The sequence below is a fragment of the Amyelois transitella genome, chromosome 21 (assembly GCF_032362555.1).
Source record: "Amyelois transitella isolate CPQ chromosome 21, ilAmyTran1.1, whole genome shotgun sequence".
In the NCBI taxonomy this organism is placed as follows: domain Eukaryota; kingdom Metazoa; phylum Arthropoda; class Insecta; order Lepidoptera; family Pyralidae; genus Amyelois; species Amyelois transitella.
The window spans coordinates 5,520,338-5,540,473 of record NC_083524.1 but is presented as its reverse complement, the minus strand read 5'-3'; the positions used below and the strand labels follow the sequence as shown (position 1 = coordinate 5,540,473).

General features: G+C 34.7%; 2 protein-coding genes across 2 annotated transcripts; both read left to right on the top strand.

The window, feature by feature from the left end:
* Positions 1-5,296: 5,296 nt before the first annotated feature.
* On the top strand, positions 5,297-7,461 carry LOC106135577 (uncharacterized). Its single transcript, XM_013335927.2, has 2 exons — positions 5,297-6,140; positions 6,974-7,461. The coding sequence occupies exons 1-2, from the start codon at positions 5,340-5,342 to the stop codon at positions 7,433-7,435; spliced, it is 1,263 nt and encodes a 420-aa protein (XP_013191381.2). The 5' UTR covers positions 5,297-5,339; the 3' UTR covers positions 7,436-7,461.
* Positions 7,462-11,384: 3,923 nt separating this feature from the next.
* LOC106135547 (uncharacterized) lies at positions 11,385-17,429 on the top strand. The gene is made up of 4 exons (XM_060950494.1): positions 11,385-12,986; positions 13,308-13,763; positions 14,965-15,858; positions 16,294-17,429. The coding sequence occupies exons 1-4, from the start codon at positions 12,189-12,191 to the stop codon at positions 16,756-16,758; spliced, it is 2,613 nt and encodes an 870-aa protein (XP_060806477.1). The 5' UTR covers positions 11,385-12,188; the 3' UTR covers positions 16,759-17,429.
* Positions 17,430-20,136: the final 2,707 nt, after the last annotated feature.

The window sequence follows — 20,136 nt, the reverse complement described above, 5'->3', positions numbered from 1 at the left end:
TTCTGAACAAAATCGTGTTCATAAACTTTATTTATAGTTAAATTTAGAAGAGAATGATGCAGACGATCTAGAAGTCGCAGATGTACCGCTTTTTGGTACAATATGAGTACGACTATAAGTACGGATTGCTGACAGTTGTCGAGCAAAGAGCCAGACTAAACTATATTATATTGGCACACAATTTTATATGCTAAATGAGTATCGAAGTTGATTTAAAAAATTGCAATTCATGGTGACCTATGCACGATTGAGTCACACATGGAGTCATAATTTCGACGTCAGGGTAATCAACAGTAATCATAAACGATTGTGAGTATTTTTATCATTTCCTATTGATTAAAAAAGCCAGTGTGATATAAGTATTTATTAATTTTCTGTTTTGTAATTATAAAAAAAAACTAAATCTATACATATAATAAATCTGTAGAAAGGTCAATTCTGTACATTGAAAATATTGAAAAAATAAATAGCAGGGGGTGTTACTGGATCGATACCAAACACAAAAATGTGATTAAAAAAATTTTTGTCTGTCTGTCTGTATGTTCAGGCATCACGTGAAAACTAACGGTTCGATTTTGATGAAACTTGGTATAATTATACCTTATTATCCTGGGCGTAAAATAGGATACTTTTTATCCCGAAAAAATACGAAGAAAAAAAATCTTAATTTTTCAGTTTATCCATAGACGTTGTTCTGTAGAACCGCGAACACACGTTGCGTTACCCGCAGTGGATTTAGCGCCGTAACCTGTAGCGCCGAAAGTCGGCTTTGGCTTGAACCGTTTGCTGCACAAGCGGGCCGCTACTAATTAATTCCCATCAAGCTGAAAATGAGTATAATTATTTAAAACACAATCAAAAGCATTATTTCAAAATTCCCCATGATTCCGGTTTAAGGAAAAAAATTTACTCACGGTCAAAGGTAAAAAATGGGTGTATCGCAATTTTCTTTAAAACGGTAAGTTTTTCAAATCGGAAAATTACCTCAGACATAAATTGTAGATCATAAAGTTATCTATAAAAAAGGTATGAATAATTTTTTTCAACAAAGCTACCGTTTCTGTGATATAACGATGCAAAAAGTTGCAAGCGTCATAATATGCATCCGTTTCCTTGCCACCTCTCAGGTAGTGTACTATTAGCGCGTTTTTTTTTAACATTTTTATTATTAAACTTGAAAAAGTCTGAAATAGGTTAGAATAAACACGTGTTTTCACTACGCAGTGGCACTCAAGACTAATTTTCGCATTTATTATTTAAAAAAAATTGAATAACCCTAAGTGAAGAAAATCATCTTAGGACAATAATAGAGATTACAATTATCAAATTCAATGCAATAATCAAATTAAAACTAAAACTACTTATAAAAAGAAAGAAAAAAGATCAAACTAAAATTTAATTTATAAATTGTACAGTCCTTGCATAGCATCAACATGCGGGAATGTGCCCAGAAGGCTGGCAGCATTGCCAATTTGAATGGCAATGCTGATTCTCTAAGACCAGATAATTTCCAGCCCTCCGGTCAAGAGATACCTCAATTAGCTTTTTCGACAATTGTCGGAAAAGCTGATGGGCAGATAGGCCCCCCGGTCCCAGAGTTTCTACCCCAAAAGGTTCAAAAGTATAGATATTACCGATAACTACATATTTGCGCCTTTTGAGGTTTTTTGCCTCATTTGAAGCAGAACGGCCTTAGATTTAGTAACCTGAAGATGAGACGGCGCAAGTGTGTCGACACAAGTAGCATCCCACACCAAAGGCCGCCCCAATCTCCAGGATACCAAAGTCATACCATCCGGTCTCTTGGCATCATCCCGAGCCAGACCGTTTGGTTCTAGAACGGCTGGAACATGGATGGTGGCAAGAGCACGGAGGATTATATTATTTAGGGCGGCATGGCGCCCTAAACGGCCGGCACTCCTAGGGCATGAGAGGCCGTGGTGTCCATAGCCGACAACGGTATCCCCGCAAGGACTACTATTATTAAAGACTAACGGTATTTCATGTGTTGAGCATTCTGAGATAAAGCAGCTATACGACCCTAGCCACGTACACAATTACACAGAGAGACAGATGTTGTCTCAAGGTTTCACTACAGTATAAATGAAGGGACTGGGTTTCATTATACTTATGTATATTTTATATTTTGAATTCAAGTTAAAATTACCGACAGAACAATATTTTTACTTATATTACTGCTACATAGAGTATATACGAGACGTGCTTATGCATATTATGACGCTTGCAACTTTTTGCATCGTAATATCTCAGAAACGGTAGCTTTATTGAAAAAAAATATTGATTCCTTTTTATAGATATCTTTATGATCTACAATCTGTCTGAGGTAATTTTCCTATAAAACTTACCGTTTTGAAGAAAATCGGGAAATTTTCGAAATGACAAAATGGATTTTTTTACATTTGCAATTAAATTTTTATGAGTAATTATGATTTCTATCAATCAGCTGCACAGATAAATGTGGCCTTCCTGTCATTATTGGCTCTGTCTTATCCGTTACAAATAAATACTTTATTCTGTGTTTGAAAATAATCTATACTAATATTATAAAGCTGAAGAGTTTGTTTTGTTTGTTTGTTTGTTTAAACGCGCTAATCTCAGAAACTTCTGAACCGATTTGAATAATTCCTTCACTGTTAGATAGTCTATTTGTCGAGGAAGGCTATAGGCTACATTTTATCCTGGATTTCCTACGGGAAACGTCAACAATGATGGTGAAAGTTGAATGAGTCGGCCATCTGCGAGCTTTCCACGCGAACGCTGCGCAAACCAACAAAGATATAGTAAAACAATGTACTAAAGATGTGAAGTACTCATTTTTTGCCACAAAAAAGTCCGCGAGAGCATATATCTATCTCTTAAGGTTTACTTACAATAACCACTTTTATGTTCATTTTTTAAGATTATTTTTTCATTATAAACATAAGTTATTATGAAACCAATTTTCTTTAATTCAGTATTAATCCTTATCCAAATAAATATGTTTATTACTTTCGGCTTTTCATGTAGACTAAAATTGCCATTTACAGTATATAAATTACACGAATAGGTTTTGAGATATAGTCGTTATAAGCAATTTGCAGCGAAACATTTAATACGGCGAACCAGCGTTCTTTCTTATACGCGTGACCGCCTGACCGCCAACACACACAACTGTCTTTGATATCACTTAATTTCAATGAACATCTTAGAAGATATTACTATTTTAAAGTAAAGTATCAGCCTGTAAGATCTCACTACTGGGCAAAGGCCTCTCATCTCACTATACGGTCTCCGTTCCGTCGCGGGTAATGATGTGGGCCAAGTCGTCGCCAAGTCGCATTACAATTAGCAGCTATAATTGATAAAGCCGAGGAGGATGTTTGCAAAAATAAATATGATGCCCAAAATAACTATTCCACGCGGACGAAGTCGCGGGCACAGCTAGTATAACATAAATATTTTGATAGGTACACATGCTATTATAATAATCAGTCACATAATTGACGTGAGATAAAAACATATCTCCGTGACCGTTCAAGTAATAGGTATTCTCGTGAACACTTCATTCGGTTCATTCGGTGTCGGGTTTCATCGGTGACGGAAAATTATAAACACGTCATTAATAGTTTATTTGCGTTATTATTGAGCTAGTTGCATTGATTAAAATACAGTAATCAATACAAAAGAAAAAAAACATAACCAATGTGAACAGAAGCTTTATAAGCATACCTAATAGTCATGAATGTAAAATTATTGCAAAGATTGCGCCATGGAACAAAATTGCCTAGAAATATTAATAGGATAAGATTTCAAATCAAATTTTGTCTACTTATTTGTTTATTTCTTTTCCTCCTGGGGTTAGTTAGTTCCAGTAACATTCTTATCACTTTGGAGAGAAAACTGGAGTGCTCCTTGGAGTCAGGATTTTACATGAAACGACTCACATCTGACCTTTGCAACTTTTGCACGGGAACCTTACCACGTATTGAATTATGGCGAGATTTCGCGAATGATTTTTAAACATGACTGCACGAATAACAATATCTTTCGTTACAGGAAAATTTATCAGTTGAAGCAGTTTTAATTGACTACCAAATAGCTAAAGTTGCAAGTCCAGTGTGTGATCTACAATATATGATATTCAGCAGTACAGACTACAATACAAGGCATGAACATTATTACGAATGGATAGACTTTTATCACTCGGAATTTGACAAATGTCTGGCCAACTTTGGTTTGAAAGCCAACAACGTGTATCCCAGGGACCAACTCGATGCTGATTTACGAAGATACTCTAAAGTATTTTTCTCTTCTTCGATTTTATTATTCACTGTGTCGGTAAGAAAAACAGAAGATGCCGCTAAAATGAAAGAAGGAATTGAATCTAATGAAAAATTAGTAGTGTCTGCATTAGACTCTGAATCCGTTGCCTTATTCAAACGCAAAATAGTAAATTTGGTGGACAGCTACCGTGAATTTGGCTATCTTGATTAATTAATGTGTATTACTTGTTAATCATATATTTATTTATCTATTGTGATTGATAAAAATGATTTTAAACATAAATAAAATTATGTTATGAGTTTCTAAGTTTATTTTTATACGTCTTTATTTTTATTTAATACCAAGAAAGCACAGTTGTCTAAAATACATTGATTTTAGCAGAAAAAGAGAAAATGTCCTATGTGGGGGATAGCCTTTTCAAGTTTAAGGTAGATTCGGCAGAATCCCACACATTCATACATATGGTCACGTCTATATCCCTTGTGGGGTAGACAGAGCCAACAGTCTTAAAAAGACTGATAGGCCACGCTCGCTATTTGGCTTAATGATAGAATTGAGATTAAAATAGTGACAGGTTGCTAGCCCATCGCCTAAAAAAAGAATCTCAAGTTTGTAAGCCCTTAGTCGCCTTTTACGACATCCATGGCAAAAAGATGATGTAATCCTATTCTAAAGTGGCGGGAACCACGCGGCACCGTTAGAGATACTTTGTCCTGATAATTTGCTGCCGATTTGATTTATATATGTTCTTTTTTAGGTTTTTCTTTAATCTGTTACTCAAATTTTTCAAGTGAGGATTAATTCTGATCACACATTCATTACATCAAACATTTAGGGAATAACATTTGTACTGGCTTATGCCATCAATGACCAAGTAATATTACAATAATATTACACATTTCTCTGCTGTACGTTTTAACAATTAAATTAATTGTCATCCTTAATAAACAGATTAATATTATCATTATATATATCAATATATATCAAACGATCAGTATATATATACACGGTAATTTAACATACACACGATACGAGTAGTATTTGTGGCTGGCATCATGGCAGGTATTGCGTTCGAAGGAGAGATAGGTAGCGTAACGGCACGGCAAAAAGAATTTATAGCTGGAGTGTTAAATAAAAGAAGACTTAAAGCAAATAAAGTGCGTATTGAAACTCTGGGAAAAGCTGGCGATAACTATGCTGCTAATGTTAAGAAGATTACAGCAGAATTAGAAGGTGGGGAAACGTTTAAAATGGTAGCTAAAATTGCACCCACAAATGAAGTACTAAGAGCTACAATGGCCGCTGATATAACTTTTGCAAACGAATGTTTAATGTATAGTAAAGTACTACCCAGACTTGTTGATTTACAACGTGCAGCTGGTTTGTCAAAAGCAGAATTATTCCCTTTCCCTGAATGTTACGGAGTCCTTATGGAACCTCCAAGTGAAATTATACTTTTGGAAGATTTGAAGGATTCTAATTTTGAAATGCTAGATCGTTTTACACCATTGACTAATGAAAGTGTTAAACAGATAATTAAAAAGTTTGCGATACTACATTCCTTATCGTTTGTGTTAAAGAAAAAAGAACCAGACACATTCGAAACCTATGCCGAAAAGCTGATAGATCTTTCATCGATGATGTTTGGAAATCCTGACTTCCAAAAATTTGGAGTTAATGTTGAGAACGAAACAATTTCAATATTGGATAACGATGTATACAAAAAAGCGGTACGCGGCAGTTTATCTCAAATATGGAAGCACGGCATAAAGATTTTTAAAAATCAACGTAATATTAGATATTCCGTTATAACGCATGGGGATGGATGGACCAACAATATAATGTTCCGATTGAAGGTGAGAGAGTTTGTTTTGTTAGTTATTTCATGAAAGTGCAGTGCCGTGTGGTTCCCGGCACTATTACAAAAAAGAATAGGACCACTCCATCTCTTTCCCATGGATGTCGTAAAAGGCGACTAAGGGATAGGCTTATTAACTTGGGATTCCTCTTTTAGGCGATGGGCTAGCGACCTGTCACTATTTGGATCTCGGTTCTATCATTAAGCCAAATAGCTGAACGTGGCCATTCAGTCTTTTCAAGACTGTTGGCTCTGTCTACCCCGCAAGGGATATAGACGTGATCATATGTATGTATGTATGTATGTTCATGAAACATAGAAGTAACTCACATTTGGCATATCATATGGCCGTAGACGGACGAATTTGACGGCCTCTGTGGCGCAGCGGTAGTGCGTTTGTCTGTGTCACCGGAGGTCCCGGGTTCGAATCGGCCAGGGCATGATGAGAAACGACCTTTCTCTGACTGGCCTGGGTCTTGGATGTTTATCTATATAAGTATTTATTCTAAAATATAGTATCGTTCAGTAAGTATCTCGTAAAACAAGTCTCGAGCTTACTTCGAGGCTAACTCAATCTGTGTAATTTGTCCCGTATATATTTATTTATTTATATGGAAATAGTTTAGTTAACACAGTTGAAGAGATAAATGAAGAACTTACTGTACTTACCTAATTAATTTGTATTTCATGTGAAATTGTAAATTGTGTGTAGCAAATCAAATAAATGAATTGTCTATCTCTCTATCACCCCTGAACTAATTGACATATTGCTGAATAGTAAAACATTGAAACATAAATTTTAGTAAAATAAATGTTTATTTTTATTTACAGGAATCCATTCCAGTGGATGCTATTTTGATCGACTACCAGATGTCAAAGGTCGGAAGCCCCGTGTGTGACCTTCAATATATGATATTCATTTGTACAGATTATAAAACACGGCACCAACATTTTTACGAGTGGATAGACCTTTATCACTCCGAATTGGACAAATCTTTGGCCAATTTCGGGTTGAAAGTCAACTATGTCTATCCCAGGGACCAACTCGATGCTGATTTACGAAGACATTCAAAATTTTTCTTCTCCTCAGCAATTTTACTATGTTCTGTGTTAATACAAAAACCAGAAAATGCAGCTAAAATGAGAGAGGCAATGGAAAATGTTGCAGAAGCAAAAGATGTAGCTGAAGCTTTGCTACACATGACAAATCTAGATTCAGATTCTGTTCAATTGTATAAAAGGAAGATTGAAGATTTGGTTGATAGCTACCGTGAGCTGGGTTACCTTGAGTAACTGCTACTGATATAAACGTACATCAGGTATTATTTAGAAAATTTAGAAAAATATTTCATGTAATTTTGCTTTGATATAAATAACAAACTATGAATGAATAATTATATTTAATAAAGTTATAATACTTGTATGCTAGTAAATGCATTTATTTTCTCTTCATCGTTTGATTGAATTTTAGAAAGGTTAGCATCAACATTTTATTTTGAGGATTTAGCAAAATTAACAGGCACACAGCCCACAATGGGTGCAAAGCTCATTTTTTTATAGCCCATGATACAAAGCTATTTTGAAATCGGGTTAGTGTCAAGCAGTAACCAATCTTAAAAAGTTGTAAATGACAATACGAAATTTTACCCAGAGCATAGTTTCACTTCTGCTATTAAGTGAACCGCGAGCTTTGAAGGAGGATTTCGTTGTAATGAGAGTAATATACTTGGTAATATATCTCGGATATAGAACGCTGAAAAGGGACGTTTGGCTAAAATGCGCAAGTAAAGCATGTTCATATCCTACGTGTCAAATGGCGTTATGTTTCAAGTGCTGACCGAAGCTTTTACGGTGAGTAAAAATATCTAGAAAAAATCCAAGATAGGTTAGGTTCCCCTGAAAAAGTTGTGGAGGTCAGACAGGAGTCGCTTTGTGTCCTGAAAAACCAGACTCACCCAATCCAGGATCACGGTCGTAAATGCGCATCTCATGTAACAGGACTTATGGTAGGAGGAAAGGATCTCTTGGATGTAGTTAATGGGTACATACTTCATAATTTTTGACCATAACATACGTCAGAAGTCGTAGCTACTAAATCACCCTTCGATCATGATGAAGCTGTAACACGTTTATATGTACAGGTAGCTGTAACATGAAACCTAGAGAGTTACAAATTTTTTATTATATTGTATACTAGCTGTGCCCGCGACTTCGTCCGCGTGGAATAGTTATTTTGGGCATCATATTTATTTTTGCAAACATCCTCCTCGGCTTTATCAATTATAGCTGCTAATTGTAATGCGACTTGGCGACGACTTGGCCCACATCATTACCCGCGACGGAACGGAGACCGTATAGTGAGATGAGAGGCCTTTGCCCAGTAGTGAGATCTTACAGGCTGATACTTTACTTTAAAATAGTAATATCTTCTAAGATGTTCATTGAAATTAAGTGATATCAAAGACAGTTGTGTGTGTTGGCGGTCAGGCGGTCACGCGTATAAGAAAGAACGCTGGTTCGCCGTATTAAATGTTTCGCTGCAAATTGCTTATAACGACTATATCTCAAAACCTATTCGTGTAATTTATATACTGTAAATGGCAATTTTAGTCTACATGAAAAGCCGAAAGTAATAAACATATTTATTTGGATAAGGATTAATACTGAATTAAAGAAAATTGGTTTCATAATAACTTATGTTTATAATGAAAAAATAATCTTAAAAAATGAACATAAAAGTGGTTATTGTAAGTAAACCTTAAGAGATAGATATATGCTCTCGCGGACTTTTTTGTGGCAAAAAATGAGTACTTCACATCTTTAGTACATTGTTTTACTATATCTTTGTTGGTTTGCGCAGCGTTCGCGTGGAAAGCTCGCAGATGGCCGACTCATTCAACTTTCACCATCATTGTTGACGTTTCCCGTAGGAAATCCAGGTTAAATGTAGCCTATAGCCTTCCTCGACAAATAGACTATCTAACAGTGAAGGAATTATTCAAATCGGTTCAGAAGTTTCTGAGATTAGCGCGTTTAAACAAACAAACAAACAAAACAAACTCTTCAGCTTTATAATATTAGTATAGATTATTTTCAAACACAGAATAAAGTATTTATTTGTAACGGATAAGACAGAGCCAATAATGACAGGAAGGCCACATTTATCTGTGCAGCTGATTGATAGAAATCATAATTACTCATAAAAATTTAATTGCAAATGTAAAAAAATCCATTTTGTCATTTCGAAAATTTCCCGATTTTCTTCAAAACGGTAAGTTTTATAGGAAAATTACCTCAGACAGATTGTAGATCATAAAGATATCTATAAAAAGGAATCAATATTTTTTTTCAATAAAGCTACCGTTTCTGAGATATTACGATGCAAAAAGTTGCAAGCGTCATAATATGCATAAGCACGTCTCGTATATACTCTATGTAGCAGTAATATAAGTAAAAATATTGTTCTGTCGGTAATTTTAACTTGAATTCAAAATATAAAATATACATAAGTATAATGAAACCCAGTCCCTTCATTTATACTGTAGTGAAACCTTGAGACAACATCTGTCTCTCTGTGTAATTGTGTACGTGGCTAGGGTCGTATAGCTGCTTTATCTCAGAATGCTCAACACATGAAATACCGTTAGTCTTTAATAATAGTAGTCCTTGCGGGGATACCGTTGTCGGCTATGGACACCACGGCCTCTCATGCCCTAGGAGTGCCGGCCGTTTAGGGCGCCATGCCGCCCTAAATAATATAATCCTCCGTGCTCTTGCCACCATCCATGTTCCAGCCGTTCTAGAACCAAACGGTCTGGCTCGGGATGATGCCAAGAGACCGGATGGTATGACTTTGGTATCCTGGAGATTGGGGCGGCCTTTGGTGTGGGATGCTACTTGTGTCGACACACTTGCGCCGTCTCATCTTCAGGTTACTAAATCTAAGGCCGTTCTGCTTCAAATGAGGCAAAAAACCTCAAAAGGCGCAAATATGTAGTTATCGGTAATATCTATACTTTTGAACCTTTTGGGGTAGAAACTCTGGGACCGGGGGGCCTATCTGCCCATCAGCTTTTCCGACAATTGTCGAAAAAGCTAATTGAGGTATCTCTTGACCGGAGGGCTGGAAATTATCTGGTCTTAGAGAATCAGCATTGCCATTCAAATTGGCAATGCTGCCAGCCTTCTGGGCACATTCCCGCATGTTGATGCTATGCAAGGACTGTACAATTTATAAATTAAATTTTAGTTTGATCTTTTTTCTTTCTTTTTATAAGTAGTTTTAGTTTTAATTTGATTATTGCATTGAATTTGATAATTGTAATCTCTATTATTGTCCTAAGATGATTTTCTTCACTTAGGGTTATTCAATTTTTTTTAAATAATAAATGCGAAAATTAGTCTTGAGTGCCACTGCGTAGTGAAAACACGTGTTTATTCTAACCTATTTCAGACTTTTTCAAGTTTAATAATAAAAATGTTAAAAAAAAACGCGCTAATAGTACACTACCTGAGAGGTGGCAAGGAAACGGATGCATATTATGACGCTTGCAACTTTTTGCATCGTTATATCACAGAAACGGTAGCTTTGTTGAAAAAAATTATTCATACCTTTTTTATAGATAACTTTATGATCTACAATTTATGTCTGAGGTAATTTTCCGATTTGAAAAACTTACCGTTTTAAAGAAAATTGCGATACACCCATTTTTTACCTTTGACCGTGAGTAAATTTTTTTCCTTAAACCGGAATCATGGGGAATTTTGAAATAATGCTTTTGATTGTGTTTTAAATAATTATACTCATTTTCAGCTTGATGGGAATTAATTAGTAGCGGCCCGCTTGTGCAGCAAACGGTTCAAGCCAAAGCCGACTTTCGGCGCTACAGGTTACGGCGCTAAATCCACTGCGGGTAACGCAACGTGTGTTCGCGGTTCTACAGAACAACGTCTATGGATAAACTGAAAAATTAAGATTTTTTTTCTTCGTATTTTTTCGGGATAAAAAGTATCCTATTTTACGCCCAGGATAATAAGGTATAATTATACCAAGTTTCATCAAAATCGAACCGTTAGTTTTCACGTGATGCCTGAACATACAGACAGACAGACAAAAATTTTTTTAATCACATTTTTGTGTTTGGTATCGATCCAGTAACACCCCCTGCTATTTATTTTTTCAATATTTTCAATGTACAGAATTGACCTTTCTACAGATTTATTATATGTATAGATATAGATTATGGCCCGTTAGCGTTTTGATAAGATTCGAACTTTATTTCGAAATTTGCAATTCATGATGACCGTGTACGCTTGATTTAGACACAGAAACAAAAATACTTTTTTATCTATTAATCGAAAGAAAAATTACCTTATCCTTACATTTGTTATCTAGGTTTAATTTGATTTACAAAAGGAAGGCACATCGAAAAGAGTTTTTTTCATAATCTGGTTATATTTTTTGATATGAGACACTTTAGGTTTAGTTCAGCAGTAGCCGATGGATCGGTAAACGAAATTTAAGTCCGATGTATATTAGAGTACCTACGCTTTTCAAGATACATTGGTTTGAGTTCACTGTGGTCGCTAAATAAATGTAGTAAACGCTACATGGATGATGATGATTCTAAAATTATCAACGTGACCAAAGTAAATGCAATGTAAATGTTTTTTGTAATTTAGTAAGCTCAAGCTTACTTCAGATACATTTTATACTCAGCAAAGATGACTTCTTGCATCATAAATAAAAACTGATTGGAATTCCGCTTGCCACTGATGCGATAAAGTATTATAAAAACTCTACAGAACAATCTCTAAAACGTTTTATCGTTTCGTATTGATAAGAGAAATTACTCGGGTGATAGTATTATTTATTAATTGTATGTTTTATAAACATTTAAAGCACAACATTTGTATTTTGATAAATATACAATATTATCAGTCATTTATTTGACCTAAGATAAAATTGTGATAAAAGCATATCTTCATAATTGTTCCAATTATCTCCGAGTGAACACTGCTAGTGTTGGATTTCATCGGTGCAAGTATGGCTGGGTTTATATTCGAAGGACAAGTTGAAAGTTTGTCATCGCGACAGCAAGAGTTTATTTGCAATGTTGTTGCGAAACTTGGGTTCAAAAATAATAACATAAATATAGAAGAAGTCGGGAAAGCTGGTGATAATTACATAGCCAACGTTAAAAGAATCATCATAAATAATAATGGTGAAAAGTTTAAAATGATTGCAAAGATAGCGCCAACGAATAAAATAGCAAGAGACAGGTCAGGAATTGACGTAGTGTTCATAAATGAAAGTATTATGTACCAAGAAATTCTGCCAACGTTAGTCAATCTACAGAAAGTACATGATGTACCCAAAGAAGATTTATTTCGTTATGCTAAGTGTTATGGAGTTTTGACTGAGGCACCTCATGAAATGATTCTTTTGGAAGACTTAAAAATATCAGGATTTGTTACATTGAATCGGTTCACATCATTAACAAATGAGTATGTTAAATTGGTTCTTAAGAATTTTGCAATTTTTCATTCTCTGTCATTGTATTTGAAAGAACAAAACCCGGAAACCTTCTCTAAATATTGCAAACGCCTTATAGACTTTTTTGTTAAGCTCAGTGAATCCCACGATTTTAGGTATTACTTAGAAAATATTGAAAAAGACGCCTTGGAAGTATTAGATGAGGAAAAGTATAAGGATGTGGTTCGTGGGTCTATTTCAAAAATGCCAGAAAAGTTAGCGAACCTTGCTAAAGATGTTTTGCAAATGAAACAGTCAGTATTGATTCAAGGAGATGGTTGGACCAATAATATTATGTTCCAGATTGAAGTACGTATTTTTCGACTATCTATATTTGAATTACTTACATATATTGTTTTCCAGTTGTTAAAGAATAGTTAGCCCATAATTATTTGAAGAGCAATCTCGCTATCGCGCGAAAAGCGATCGCCTAGTCTAAGACCTAACTAGCAGAAGAAGAATCGCAAGTTTATTAGCCTTTTCCTAGTCGTCTTTTATGACAGCAAATGGAAATATATAGAGTAGTCCTATTCTCAAGTGCAGGAAACCACACGGAACTTTATTTGGTGAAGAAAACAAACACAATAATGCACTGAGGTTTTTTTTCATCAATATTTTATTTACTTGCAGGACGAGAATCCTGTGAGCTGCGTGTTGATAGATTACCAGCTTTCAAAAGTGTCAAATCCTGTCTGCGATATTCTGTACATGATTTTTGCTTGTACTGACCACGTAACCCGTCAGAAATATTATAATGAATGGATCGATTACTATTATTTAAAACTTGAAGAATCACTATCACATTTTGGTATTGAAGTTAATAATATATATACAAGAAGCGAGCTAAACGATGATCTCAAGAAATATTCCAAGCTTTTTTTCGATAATTCATTGATGTTATTTTCGATATTTATTAGAAAATCCGAAGATGCCGCTAAAGTAAAGAAAGCTATTGAAGAAGGAGAAAAGTATGAAAATATGCTAGAGACCTTTCAGATGAGCAATTTAGATATGGAGTCTTTGTCTTTATTCAAGAGTAAAATAGAGGGATTAATTGATAGCTTTAAGGAGTTCGGGTATATTGATTAAGTCACTGTTTTTATTCATAATTAAAGTAAAGTCTTATTTTGCATAATTTTTATGCCAAAGTATTCAATAACCTAGCTTATTATGTTATGAAAATATTTATATAAAAAATAGAAAATGTCAATTTGATACAAATGGTTTGAACTGTAAGACTACATTAAATAAAGTCATATGCATAAAACTATATCCAAAAATTTGTGAGATTCGTGTTTTAACTTTATTCTTTGTAACCATTGAACTAATTTATTCCTATTTGTTTCAAAGCTATTTAATCTAGTCACCGCCTAGGCTTTTATTATTTTTTTCATCAAGTTCTAACTCTAATTTCATTATGAGTAGTCGTGGGTACCAGATATATGTGTATCCAATGAGATACTCTCTCTATCTCGTGGTTCGAATACAATACTGATAAACAGAATGTTATACATTATGGAAAGATTTAGAGTATGAGAAGTTTCGTTGATCACCAAATTATTAATAAGATCCCGTGGGAACTTACAACAAACTCTAGGATTTTTGATAAAACTTTTATTTTTGTAGAGATATGAAGCTTAGTCAATAAAAATATACAATTATTTGTTCGCTTTCACGTGTAAAGTTAGTATCAAATAAACATCTAACGGCGTGCCTATCTATGATCACTATCTTGTAGTGGGAAAGTATCTAGCCTTTCAGCCTTGTCAAGAATATCGGCTTACCTTGTAAAGGATAAAGACTTAAATATATATCAACTCTCAGTAAATAGTACACGTTTCAGTGTACTTTGTGAGCCTCTTATTTTTGCGATGTATGCTGTGTTGCTCGTCATTAGTTCACGTGTTGTTTGGATTCTAAAATTAGATTATTGCCATCCCGTTCCTTTTCAAACATATTGAACGAGATGGTGTTTAACCATGAAGTTGGTCATCAAACATATAGCTGGCCGGTGGAAGAATTGATAAACAAAGTGAACCTGCATCAGTCCTATTTAATAGCGCAGGCGAACACTTCATTGGATATTAGATTTAAAACAATCTTGTTATACTTTGCCTTGCGCACGTAAATGTGGATAAGTGAGTTTATATCTCATAACATTTTAGTCTACTATCAAATTGATCATAAATGTGGTGTTTAATTGTTTTAACAGCTCTTTGTTTATGTGTACAAACATTGATAGCATCATATAGCGCCATATACCACCACTCGACAAGCAGTCGATTAGATTAAAATTTCAAGATCCTGTTTCACTTCCTTTTATATCCTTATAAATAGAACTTGTTGTTATTATTTTTTAACAAACCGTTTGTGCATCTACAACATGGCAGGATTAGTATTCGAAGGGGACACAAATAGTGTAAGTAAAACACAACAAGAGTATATTATTGAAGTGCTACAGAAAAGGAGATATAAATATGGTAAAATTTGTATTGAACCAGTTGGAAAAGCTGGTGATAATTATGTAGCAAATGTTAAGAGAGTTATTGTCAATAATAATGGACGCGATATTTTCAAAATGATTGCAAAAGTTGCTCCTACTAATGAATTTGCTCGTGCTTCTGGTATTCCTGTGTGGTTCAGAAATGAAAGTGTACTCTATGGGGAAATATTTCCAAAATTCAGGGAACTACAACAAAAATTACAAGTTGATGAGTCATACCTACTTCGAGTTCCTGAATGTTATGGTATTTTGAGTGAAGAACCAAATGAGCTTATTTTGCTAGAAGACTTGGAGCCGCTTGGGTTTGTAATAGAAGATAAAGCAAAGCCACTGCAGAATGGAAGTGTAAAATGTATATTGAAAAAATTTGCTGTGTACCATTCATTGTCATTTATAATGAGGGAAAAAAATCCTTGTACGTTTGAAAATTCTTCGAAAAAGCTTTACAACATATACTGCAACATGAACAAAATGCCTGGATTTGATCAGTATTTGGCAACAGTTTTAAATAATTCTAAGGCAATAATAAATGACAATGATTATGGTAAAGTTTTTGATGTTTTAACACAGCAGTGGCCTACGTTGCTAGAGAAATTGACTAAAGATGAAGAAACATCAAAATACACCGTAATTATTCATGGCGATGCTTGGATCAACAATGTTTTGTTCAAACATAAAGTAAGTGACATTTCTTTTTGTCAATAAAAAGCGTTTGCTATAAAGTAAAACCACTACCACATATCAGCGACAGATTTATGAATGTATGAATTAATCGAATGTGTGAATCCCAACTGTCCTTACTTAAATTATAAATGCGAAAGTAAGTTTGTTTGTTTTTATCTTCATGCTTTATCTACTGAACCAATTTTGTTGAAATTGGAAGAAGGCCATAAGTACCTTTCATCATGGTAAATACTTAAGTTCCTGTGGGATTTGCGTAGAACCCGTGTTCTTTTGTTTCAAATTCGCGAGGGTGGACCGGTATTTTTTGTCGGTTGCGCTAAGTTCGCGCGGCGGAACCGTAGATAAGCGCTAGTTCATTTTGATATATGTATATACAGTTAAATGTTTTAATATGTACATACGAGTATTCAAATTTATATTTATTTTCAGGATGACGGTCAAGTAGACTGTGTTCTCATTGACTATCAGCAATCTAAACTTGGTAGCCCTGCCTGCGACGTCCTTCACGTCATTTGCACAAGTACTGACCACGAAACCAGACACAAATATTTCAACGAATGGATGGCCTTTTACCATTCCGAACTAGACAAATGTTTGGCCAACCATGGTTTTAAGGTCAGCGAAGTCTATTCCAGGAATCAATATGACGCTGATATTCGGACATATTCCAAAGTATATTTTGTCGTTGGTTTTCTTATGTTTGCCCTTATGTTTATCAAACCAGAAGATGCTGCTGCCTTCAAAGAGTTAGCAGACAGTGCCTCCGGTGAAGATATGAACGCAGTTCTGCAAAATGCGGCCGATATCATTTCAAAAATAAATTGTTTAGAGTTAAGAAGTAGATTGGTCGGTCTTGTTGACAGTTTCCGAGAATTTGGGTTTATTGATTTCTAAAACCTAGATTTTACAAAAAGAAGTAGGTACAAGATTAAAATATTACTACTAAACTCTAATATATTATAACTTGTTATTATAAAACGAATTACTAAACAAGATAAAACTTGTGTATAAATGTCTTAATGTGTTATAACACGATAATGTAACGAACAAATTAACATTATTATTCACTTCATGTAACGTATACTTTGCTAACACAAATATTGATATATCAAACAAAATCGAGTAAATAGTGATGTTGCTTGGGTATATTTATATTTCTAAAGTGTTATAAGCCGTACGTTATTTGTTTTGCTAAGATTGTAATCTTCTATACTTATAATAAATCTGTAGAGAGGTCAATTCTGTACATGGAATATATTTTCAAAATAACTATCAGGGGGTGATTAATGATCGATACTGATGCTAAAAATGCAATCAGTAAAATTTTTGTCTGTCTGTCTGTCTGTCTGTATGTTCTTTATAGAAACAAAAACTACTTGACGGATTTTAACAAAACTTGGTACAGTTATTCTTCGTACTCCTGAGCAGGTTATAGTATACTTTTCATTACAATACAATTAGTAGGAGCAGAGCAGTGAAAGGAAATGTTGGGAAAACGGGAGAAGTTACTTGATTTTTTAAGCTTCCGTCGCGTGTGCAGCCTTAATGGTTAAAGCTACAGCAAAACCATGTATTACGAAAATATTCTACATAAAATTATTAAAAAAATATCCCAAGACAGCATAAGTCTATCTTTTATGGTTGACTCACAATAACTCCTAATACCTTAGCAGTTCGGAGATTTCCGATTATATTTCTTTACTCTGACGTTTATAATACCAATAACACTCACACTCATTCGTAATTCTTAAAAATAAATATAAGTACCTATTCAATAAAAAAAGAATCATCGAAATCGGTATAGAAACACCAAACTTATACATGAAATTAAAAACGCTAACAAGCCATCGCGTCTCGACGCGGCTCGCGGCGGCAGGGTAGAAAAGAGGCGGGAGGCGAGCGCAAGCTTCATCCATGCGCTCGCTGTACGCTGTTAAGGGGCTGCAGCCCAATCTGGATGCTCTACCGGGCTGGCTCTCCAAATGGAGGCTCTCGGTAAACGTCGGCAAGACTCAAGCAATCGTGACGGGGACAAGACCCCAGCCGCCTCCACTGCGACTGCTCGGCGAATCGGTGCCGTGGCGGCCGCACGTCAAATACCTGGGAGTGACCATCGACCGGCGTCTCGCTTTCAAGCAACATGTTGGAGACGTCGTGGCGAATTCCAAGGCAGCCAGGGGGAGACTTTACGCAGTTCTCTCCTCCAGCCTCCCCCTGAGGACGAAGCTCGGGATCTACCAAACGTACTTCAGATCCTGCCTCACGTACGCGGTTTAGTTTAGACAGAGATTCCTCTTTCTGTCTTTAAATATATTAGGGAATATTGATGATTTGATCAAGAGTATTCTTAGCTTAACCCTCGGTGCAAAAAAAGAGATGAATAAGTAAAATTTTTGTCGGGGTTTTTCTTAAATTTTAAATCTTTACTGATATTATAAAGCTGAAGAGTTTCAATGATGCCCAAAATAACTATTCCACGCGGACGAAGTTGCGGGCACAGCTAGTCAAACATAATAGTGGTTTATTGTAATAATTACTAAATAATAAGTGTAATTAGGTGAACAGACTGGAAAATAAGCAATTATTAATCCATTTGTTGATCATTTCTTTTACACATCTTTCGTAGGTATTATTGAGAATATAGGATGAGAAATATAAGATCAATGAACATCTATAAGTCACTCGATGTTTGGAAATGTTAATGTTCTTTCAATGGGGTTATTTATATTAGTATTATTTTTCAAAAAAATACCTATATTTTTAACATTTTTGTATTGTTGTATGGAGTTAAGTATTTTAAGAAAATTTTTGTTACCAATTTTTATCAATGTTGTTTACAATTAAATTTAATAAGATATTTTTTTATCTTTTGTTGGTTTGAATGTGAGGCTGTTCACAAGACTTTTCCAAATTATTTCCACTTAACTCGAATATCCTCCCTTAGAGCTCTCCTCATTGTCCATGTATTACCCAAATAACATCAATGCCAAATTTGTAATTTCGGCTGTAAGTAGGTACAGACAGACCTACCAGATTGTTAGATTTAATGCTGAATAATTGTTGATAATTATTTATTTATAATGATTAGGTACTACAATCAATAAATAACAGTTTATCTTTTCAACATATCTACATATCACTTGAAGATATCTACTTATAGCTCATTACTACAAACGTGCAATCTGAAATCTTTAAGACGATATATTGTGGATAGCATCCACGTATGCATGAGGTGTCTTATCTGAAGAATTTGACCACACGCAGTATATTTTTAGGACGTGATACATGTAGTAAGATTTTAAAGCGTCCGTGGTTGAATCGGTAAGAGTTAAAAATGCGTGATGCGCAGAAAGGCACAGGTTCAAATCCCACACCGACATCCAGTTGTCTGAATGTACAGGTTTCCTAACTATGTTTTAAATTATTATTTAAACTAATTTACTCAACTTCGAAAATAGTCATTGGTACATGGCCGGGGTGGGATTCGAACCTGTGCCTTTCTGCGCATCACGCATTTTAAGCGGGCACCCTACTGATTCGGCCACCCACGCTCTTATCACAAATGACTATACTGAACCAATTTTTTTTTAATTGACAAGAAAATGATAAGATTAATATTATTAAGATCCGGTTTCAATTCCTATTTTGAGCCTATAAAAAGCCTTATTGGATTCCAATTACAATCCATTAATAATTTTGCAACGACCTGAATGACTTAAATTTTAGGTGAAAAGTTTTTGCCAATGAAACGGAAAACAGTTTTCTTTCAAATCAATTGAATAATTTAAATTTGCGAAAAGCAACTTTCTAAGTCCTTGATTTTCCAGTACCTATATTAAATTAACCCCTGACCAAAAGAAGTGACTCATACTTACAATACATTCTTTCTATATGCCCCTCTACATGATTAAAACAAGCAGAAATTTTAATATCTTTTTCTTCCATAAGGAGCCTATAATTAAATATACTTGCTTTTTACATGGATAAATAGGAGGTATTGTTTTGAAATTATGTGCACGCTATTCTTTTATATCGAATATAAAATAAAAACAACAGCTTCGGTCTATACCAAGGCATGCCCTGGAGTGTAATGTGTTGTCCGTTGAACCAAATTACAATTTTCCGTCCAATATTCAAAAGCCATTTAATTTTATACCTTAAATGAATAACAAAAAAGGTCATAATAGATTTGTTAATGATTTAAAGTAAAGTTGTGAGGGCTGTGAAAAGCCTTTATAAGACCATCTGAGTTATCGCTTTATTGGGAAGTGT